The sequence below is a fragment of the Aegilops tauschii genome, chromosome 5 (genome assembly GCF_002575655.3).
Source record: "Aegilops tauschii subsp. strangulata cultivar AL8/78 chromosome 5, Aet v6.0, whole genome shotgun sequence".
Lineage (NCBI taxonomy): Eukaryota > Viridiplantae > Streptophyta > Magnoliopsida > Poales > Poaceae > Aegilops > Aegilops tauschii.
In genome coordinates, this window is record NC_053039.3 from 529099 (window position 1) to 538443 (window position 9345).

General features: G+C 48.2%; 1 protein-coding gene across 1 annotated transcript; it reads left to right on the forward strand.

Annotated features, from left to right (window-relative positions):
• The first annotated feature begins 7710 nt into the window (after positions 1 to 7710).
• LOC109733252 (uncharacterized) lies at positions 7711 to 8121 on the forward strand. The gene has a single exon (XM_020292448.1). The coding sequence runs from the start codon at positions 7711 to 7713 to the stop codon at positions 8119 to 8121; it is 411 nt and encodes a 136-aa protein (XP_020148037.1).
• Positions 8122 to 9345: the final 1224 nt, after the last annotated feature.

The following is a 9345-nucleotide window of genomic DNA, read 5'->3' on the forward strand; positions in this document are numbered from 1 at the left end:
AGGCACTTCCTTGCTGCGGCCGTGGACCCAACTGTCAGCCTCTCCACGTACAGTACTCTAACGATGGAAGTCATTCCTTGACCACGTTGACCACACCGCGCCGAGAGCATCAGGGCGGTGGACGATGGCGAGGCCTAGGAAGGGGACGACGCGGAGCCGGGGAAGACGCGGTAGTGGAAGCCCACGCAGAGAGGAGTACGAGGGTTCATTGGTTCGGCTGTGGTGTGAGGTTGCCGTCGCCGCAGAATAACAGGGGGTGTGGGTGAGTAGAGGGATGCCCTGGCCAGTAGTGGGAGTAGTAGGGGGCGGTGAGGCCTGTGCGGCAGCACGGCCGGCCACGGGAGGCGGGAGCAGGCGGTCCTGCCGGCGCTGGATTTGGTGGCTGGAGCAAGAAGATGAGAGATTGAAGAAACACGACGGCCGTTGGATGTGGATTGACATCCAACGGTTACGTCTGCTAGAATCGTTTGTTGGCGTATATAATAAGTAAAAAAAATCTTGCATACGCGTCAACTTAATAGGCCCACAAGTCAGTCCATTCCCTATTTTTTAATAATTTATATATAGCTCATTGCAACTTCTTATGCAATTTATTGCAGTCCGTTTTTCTGTTGGCCAAGGCCAGGGTTAAAAATTTAAATGAAATTTTGCAAATTTCTGTGGGTTCCAAACTATTTTTAATACCGAAATGTCGAGCCAGATTTAAAGTACTTTGAAGATATATTTAAATTAGGTTAAAGCCCAGTGAAATAGGAATATGAAAATGTGAAAAAATTCAGAAATTATAAAGTAATTGCCAATTTGTCATCTTTTTTTTATATTTACAACCCATTTCTTATTACTTTCAAGATTTGCAGGTGTCTTGAAAGAGTTGCAGCCCATCAGGGTGTAGAAAAATAAGTAGGCCTGGATTGGGTATTCTTCAGAAAAAATAAACTAGGCTGATTTCCACAAAGAAAAAATAGCTAGGCTGGTAATATGGTGAACATAAAATATAAGCCTGGGCTAGACGGGCCACACCCCAGTTGAAACCCTCCTCCGTCTCAACAATAACAAAAAAATATTGCTCGAGCAGCTACGTCCCAGGTGTCAGCCAATCTTGTGCTGTTCTCTTGTCAATTGACTATATACGCTCACAATGTCATGGGTCCCAGATGTCAGGATACCACTAGGAGGAAGCATTTTCTTTTTCCATACGCTGACATGGTGGGCCCCTACTGTCATCCTCTCCACGTACTTCTGCAGATTCCTGTTGTTTGTTGACCATGTTGACAACACGAGAGGGCGGCGCTGCGGCGAGCGCACCAAAGCGCGCGGAGGACGACGACGAGGCCTCGGATTTAACTATTTAGGAGACGGTGGGGCGGTGATGCGTGCGCTAAGGTGCAACCAGCCGTGGGAGGCGGAAGCAGGCGGCCCCTCCAGCGCTGGTTAGGTTTTGGCAGCTGGAGGAAGATAGGACTGAAGAAACACGACAGACTGTAAAAACAGCAGGAGTACTTAACAACCTTAACTGAAACCAGCAGGGGCACTTAAGAACCATACCTGAAAGGAGTATGAGTACTTGTACAGGTTCAACCGTACAAAGCACGCCTCGAACAGTGCTACTTTGCCTATAGTTAACCAAGGGTGAGGCCGCCAAGCCCCAGGACAAGGCCCAGGCGCCACCCCGCGCATCCACAACCTTCTAAAAGCGGCTTCATCTCGCAATGTGGTCAATAAACAGGATATTCGCTTTCGAGCCATGGAAAAGCAGGAACATAATCTTCCGTCCTATTCTCCAAGATGGACGAGCCTTCATTATTTGAGACCACCCATGAATAAGTATCTTTTCACCTCCAAGGGGAATGGAGTAGGTCGACATAAACATCATGTTGTGACCAAGCGCAAGTCTGACCCGACCATGGTCAGGCATCTGTATAGGAATAATAGAACTTGGCAGTTTCTGTTTCAAGAAGATCACAGCTGTAAAACTGTGTATAAGTAATAGTTTATGAACAACATATATAATAGAAAACAGCTCCTACCATAAGTTTCTCAACACAGTTGGACCTATTCAACGAGTGCAGAAGTGGCACACATATCCGACGTGGCCTTCTACCATTGAAACGCCCCACAAGGACCTCAAGACGATCAATAAAGTGTAGGAACTTGTGGATGGCGTCCCAGTCAACTTCAGTGCCATTAGTAACAGTCGTGTTCTTATAGAATAACAAATGAGCAACCTGCTGAACTCTGTAAAAACCTACAAGTGCCACCAATTATAAGAAAATATTAGTTAGAAGTAGCATCTTCGTGAGAGATTCGTTGCTACTTCTAAAGTTAAATTGTGATTAGTTAGACAGAATAGGTGGATTAAGAAGTAACCGAGGCAACAAGCAAGAACCAGATACAAAACTAACATGGATGAACAATTGGAGCAATGTCGGGGTGGAAGATCGCAGTGAAAATGAGACCAGGTTCTGCTATTTCCATCAACATTCGTGCGCCAACTTTCAGTCCGTAACACTTGAGAAAGTTTATCCAAGTTCGGCCATAAAAAAAGCAGCGATCTTCTTGGTTCATGAACCCAACTCGGAACTTATATCCATGGCATGTCTTCACTGTGACCATTAAACTGGTGTATTTAGTTATGGCAAGGCCAAGCATCTTGAGTACGTGTGTTTTGGTAGAGCAAGTAATGCACTGCAGGAAAAATAATATGAGAACACAATGCATTGCCTATCCAAATCTAGAAATAATTTCCTCCTTCATGTCAGTCTTGACCATCGTACTAGTACCTTTTATCCAAATATAGCAATCCAAATTTCCAAATTAGTCGACAACATGTTCAAAACCTCACCCTCCCGGATAGAAAAGAGGATTCTAGGAACATACTATGCGCGTTTTAAAATCCTGTGTTAGGATGAGAAGGAACAAGTGTGGCGTATCACCGAGGGCGCAGAAACCTATAGGGTCCTCGCACTTTGTGCACTGCGAATGAAACACACTAGATTCAGTAGGAAGAAAAATGCATCAACGGCGGCGGCTGCTATCCTAGGATTACCCGCGACCAGGGGACTTGGATTTATCGGGGATGGATGAAGAATTCGTACCTGGTTCTCCATGAGAAAACCCTATGCAATCGCCGAGAGGGGGTTTTCTTTGAACAAGCAGACGAGGGAGAAGGGGATTCAGGCCCAGTGAAATATTGCCGCTTCGTCCATCCAGCTTACTGCTAAAGCTGGAAAGGTGGGGGGTTTTGTGATTTGACGGCTCATTGGGCATTACTGCGGTGTTACGACTGGGGTGTGTCTACCGTGCAGTTGTGCACTCTAATTTGGTGCATATGGCACGTGGACCCCGTTGCCGGATGCCCCACATATCAGCGAAAGGAAGTAGAAAGATAGGAGTAACTAGTTACACATAAATATATTTTTGACGAGATACTCCCTCTGTAAAGAAATATAAAAATCTTTTATATCACAACTTTATACATAAGAAAAATCAAGGGGAATATATATAACATATATAATTATAAAAAACAGAGTTTTTTTAACACAGTATAGACGAGTTGGTGATAATGGTGTGCCTGCCATCCTGCAATATAGGCCGTCCGTTTATATCTGACGGATAGGAAGGAAACTATGGCAATTTTGCAAAAAGGTACCCCACACCTCTCCACATTTGCAAATAAGGCCTTCCCTCGTTCATCCTTTTCTCTCACAAGATAAAATATTCATACAAATGCATCTTGATGTTACGTGCAATGCACGGGCATTATGGGGGTTTAGCTGAGAATATAATACTCAGATAGGCTCACGGTTCTGGACTTTGGGCCACATTTCGGTGGGCCTGCATGTTTGGGGGCCCATGTGTTCTACCTCAGCACTTTTCATATTGCAAGCGATCGGTACGGCGCTGGTTTTAGATGCTGTCGCAAGGCGAATACACAAAATTGAATAAAGCAGACAACTGTTGGAATGAAATCGAACGACAGTTCCTAACCAGCAATCAGAGTTGCAATTCTATCAATGATATACCATGTGATAAATAATACTGTCGTACTACTTATACACACAGGACACTTGTTTCACCATGCTAGATTATTACATCAAAATCTCTCGGAGGATATATCAGTTCGGCAGTTGCGTGCTGCTACTGAAGAATTTCAAAGTTGATTTGGACCAGCTCTCCTTGCCGAGAAAGTTCAATTTTGACATCATCCCCTACGGCAAGATATGATTTAGATTTGAACCTTGACCATCCTTTAGCATCAATCATCACGCGACCATCCTTTGTACTTACGGTATATTGAGCAGGTTCATTCACACCAAGGCTGCGCATGATAAGAGAAACTTGGCCACGGTCGCCCGGATTGTTGAACAACTCCCTCGTTGCTCTAGGAATTCCCTGTTTACAAACAAGAAGACATACACAAACAGTTAGATCAACACAGTGAATCATGTGAAACAACATGGAAAGAAAAAAGAACGAAGCACTTGGGCGGCCAATGCTTACCAAGAAGGTGGACATGTCGGTTTTTGTAAGGACTTTGGTATATGAAGTGCGAACTGCAGCCTAGTGTGTTGCCAGTGCAACTGCTCATTCGGTTGCCGCTGCACGGGCCGGAGTAGATGCAAGTGCAAGTGTTGGTGCAGGTGACGATGCCATGGGCCTAGGGTAGGGTCATAGGCCTGACCTATACACCCTACCCAAGGTCACTACCCTAGAATCAAGGACATTCAAAGTATAGCAAGAAGTACCGACTGAACTAGCCATGGAGTGCAATCCACTCGACCAGTCACCTCACTCGGATACCTGCAATTTCACTCGACCAAGATGAAGTCATTCGACCATACAAGAAACGACTCGGAGTACATAAGACCTAGAGTCACTCAGGATGGCAACGGTCAGGCGTTCACCCCGTTGTCTTAAAGATCATTAATAGCACTTTATAGCTGACGTTACCAGCAACGCCCTGTCTTAATGTACATTGAACCCTGTAACGGGGGACGGCTGGGGTCCTGGCGCACTCTATATACGCCACCCCCTCCTCTGGGACAAGGGTTCGCACCCCTTGTAACACACACACCCATATTCCAGTCGACCTCCTCAGGGCACCAAGACGTAGGGATTTTACCTCCTCCGAGAGGGGCCTGAACTCGTAAACTCGTGTGTACAACCTCGCCATAGCCAGGGCCTTGCCTCCTCTTACGTACCCCCTACTCTTACTGTCAGACTTAGTACCACGACAGTTGGCGCCCACCATGGGGCAAAGCGTCTTGGAAACTTCCGGCGAGGTTGCATTTTTCTGATCATCATCAACATGGTTTCCAGCTGCGGTTTGGTCATGGGTCGCGAGTTCCGACTCGGTGCGCTCACTTTCGTCGCCGACGACTCTACTTGGCTCCAAGAAGCCCCCTCAATGTCGAGGCTCTTCTGATCCGCGGGGCGTCGCACTTCCACGCTAGTGCCTGCGGCGTCCTCCTTCGACGGCCTTCGACTCCGTATTGGTCGGACTTCGCATCGTCTGCTCACTCTGCTGGACGCCGCCGCAAGTGATCTGGTCGGTCGCGGCTCTAGCGGTGGGTGAAACACGCAGTGGCTTGCCAAACGGCCACCCCTCAAGTCGCGGCGATCGAGCCCGACGAATTTCACTGCGGTCCAATCGACTGGCTCTGTGGATACTTTTTCTGAGCGCGGGAGCTGTGACCCCGCGGCAGAAGTTCTTATGGTCGACTCTCGTTGCAGCCCACCCGGATTTCGCCGCAACGGCGGCAACGGTGACAGGGACGGCCCGTCATACGACCATGATGAGTACGAGCCTCAACCTCTCAATTCACAACAGAGAGAAGAGTTGCACGGCCGCAACGTGGAGGCCCTCCAGACCCGCATCATAGTGGAGACTGCCGAGGCGCGGGCCTTGGAGGCTGCGCACCTAGCCACCTTGGCTGAGTGCGTGCTTCTGGAGAATCTCCAACATTCTCTTGACGAACGTGCCCGTCGACTGATTATCGAATCCAGTCGATATCAACAACAATTGTTTCTACCTGAACCCCAGTTATACCGCACTCCGATGCAGAATCTTACAATTGCTGCACGTATAGCAGAGTCTATTTAGCCATCACATTCATAAGTTGGGAGAGGCTTGGAACAGATCCGAGCGCTACTCCGGGCAGCGGGGGAGCAAACTCCACCGTTTCTCAGTCGCGGAACAGGATCCACAACAGGTTACTGAGGGCAGATACAGTTCAGTCGGCACACAGTCCTGGGTCGCCTTTGCGACGTGAAGATCATGATCACCGTCGAGATCGGCACCTGGGAAGAGCTCATGGAGAGTTTGATCGTGAGTATGCCTGTGACAACCACCGTCGAGTGCCTTCGGCCCCTCCGAGGGACGGGTCGTACGCGCCCCGGCGGTATGAAGACAGGCACCTGTATGGTAATGACCGCAGAGTTCCAGTCGACCCAAGAGAGCCAGGGTTCGACGCAAGGTCAGTACTTGTACAAGGTTTGGTCGACCGGAACAGAGCATACAGAGAAGGGTTGGATAGAGACTGACCCGGTGGAAGCAGGGTGCACGTTTCCAGCCCCGAGTGCTTCGAAAGAGCTATCCGAGCCGCTGAGATCCCTCACAACTTCAGGTTGGCGACTGGCGTTAGTAAGTTCACCGGAGAATCGAAGCCTAACACTTGGTTGGAGGATTACCGAGTGGCTGTGCACATTGGTGGTGGCAACGATGAGGTGGCCATGAAGCACCTCCCCTTGATGCTTGAAGGTTCTGCCAGAGCTTGGTTGAATCAGTTAGCCCCTAGGAGCATTTTCAATTGGGAAGAGTTAGCTCGAGTGTTTACCAAAACGTTCGAGGGCACCTGCAAGAGACCTGCTGGTTTGACAAAACCGCAGCTTTGTGTGCAGAAACAGAATGAGACTTTGAGAGACTATATCCAGAGGTGGACTACCCTTCATCACACAGTGGAGAATGTGTCGGAACACCAAGCAGTTTGTGCCTTTAAAGAAGGCGTCTGTTACAAAGAGCTCAATCTGAAGTTCGGTCGGACCGGAGACATGTCTCTGACTCGGATGATGGAGATTACCACTCGGTACGCTAATGGCAAAGAGGAGGACCGACTCCGAAGCGGTAAAAATAAGTCAGTCGCCCAGGATACCGGAGGAGAAAATTCTAGTCGGAAGCAGAAACGGAAAGCTGAGGCTGCACGTCTTGCTGAGGCAGCAGTTTTGAATCAAGGGAAGTTCAAGGGGAAGCCTAAATGGCCTTGGACCCGTAAGAAAGTGAAATATCAAGCGGGAAATGATTTACTTGATTTATTGTGTCATATACACACCAAAAAGGATGAAGAGGGAAATCTGATTCTTCCCAAGCATACCACTCGATAGTGTTGATTCCTGATTCAGAGCTTCAAAGAGAGCCAGCCCAGTGAAAAAGACAAAGAGTCTGATAAGGAGGAAGATAAAGAGGAAGATGGTGGTTACCCCAATGTTAACGCCACTTTAGTGATTTTTGCTGACCTCGAGAGCAAAAGTCGACTGAAAGTTATTAACAGAGAGGTAAACATGGTTGCTCCGGCAACACCAAGATATTTGAAGTGGTCAAAAACCCCTATTACATTCGACCAGTCCGACCACCCGCCGCATGTTGCTACCCCTGGGCGGCAAGCGTTGGTGGTCGACCCAGTCGTTGGGGGCACCCGACTGACCAAGGTTTTGATGGACAGTGGAAGTGGATTGAATATATTGTATGCTGAGGCGCTCCGGGGGATGGGCATTCCAATGTCCAAGCTCGGCGAGAGCAACATGAGATTCCATGGTGTCATCCCAGGAAAGAAAGCCGATTCACTCGGTCAGATCACTCTTGATGTGGTTTTTGGTGATTCAAAGAATTACCGCAAGGAAAAGTTGACATTTGAGGTGGTGGATTTTGATAGTGCCTATCATGCCATTCTAGGCAGACCTGCTTATGCTAGTTTCATGGCTCGACCGTGCTACGTGTACCTCAAGTTGAAGATGCCTGGCCCCGGAGGCATGATCACAGTCACTACAAATCGGCAGAGAGCAGAAGATTGTCTCCAGAAAGGTTCAAAGACCGCCGATGAACAAATGGCAACAATGGAATTTTAGGAATACCAGAAGAATGCAGATCCGAGTGATTTGTGTCACACGAAGAGGCCTGCCTCGGAGTCCGTATTTCAGTCAGCCGACGAAACAAAGCCGGTTCACATTCACCCGACCGATCCCAACGCTGCTCCGACTCATATCTGAACAACACTCGACAGCAAATAGGAAGAAGCGCTCACCCAGTTCCTCCGTGAGAACTGGGACATCTTCGCATGCAAGCCATCTGACATGCTAGGTGTACCTAGGGGACTGGCTGAGCATCGTTTGCGAGTCGACCCGAAAGCAAAACCTTTAAAAGAGCATCTCCGTCAGTCTGCCGCGGAGAAAAGGAAGGCCATTGGCGAGGAGGTGGCTCGGCTTCTGACTGCTGAGTTCATCCGCGAGATATACCACTCCGAGTGGCTCGCCAATGTTGTTATGGTCCCCAAGAAAGATAAGGAAAAACCACCATGTTCAAAGAAAAATCAAGTTCAGATAAACCCAGCGAAGTTCAGAACCACGGGCAGAAGTACTCAGGCATCAAACCTGAAAGAGTTTTAACAGTTACAAAATCACTCGGCATTCCAAGGCAAATAAAGGTGAGGCATAAATTTTGTTCACTCTTCGGGAGGAGGGCTTGCTGGCTCGACGAAGCTGTCAAGGTCGATGCCGTCTGCAATGCGAGTGGCAGCGTTGATGAAGGTCTCCATGAAGGACTGGAATTGGAGCTTCTTGGTGTTGGCAACCTTGATAGCCACCAACTTGTCTTCCTTGACTTCCTTGCAATGGACCCGGACCAAAGATAGAGCCACATCAGCGCCCCAGCGAGCAGACGACTTCTTCCACTCTTGCACTCGACCAGGGATTTCTTTAACCGATTCATTAGAGACTCAAGGTCATTCAGGAATTCCACTTGGGGCCAGAGCTCTGTTTCAATCCGTGACACCGCCGCTTTCAGATGAGTAAGGTATTCCACAGCACTGTCAAGACTGTAAGTGCATCTAGTACCACCCCTAGTTGGTTTTGGAGTATTGACGACAAACCTGGTTGAGGGACTAATGTGTTTGTGAGAATTGTAGTTAACACAGGTAGTAGTCCCTTATCAATTCGGTTTACCTACCGGAGATGACCCCTAAAAATGTGTGAAGACATTGAAGAAAAAGGTGGTATCTGAAGATATTCACAATGAAGATTATGACTCGAGAAGACGTTCACGTGAAGACTATGGAATGCGAAGACATAGTTGTT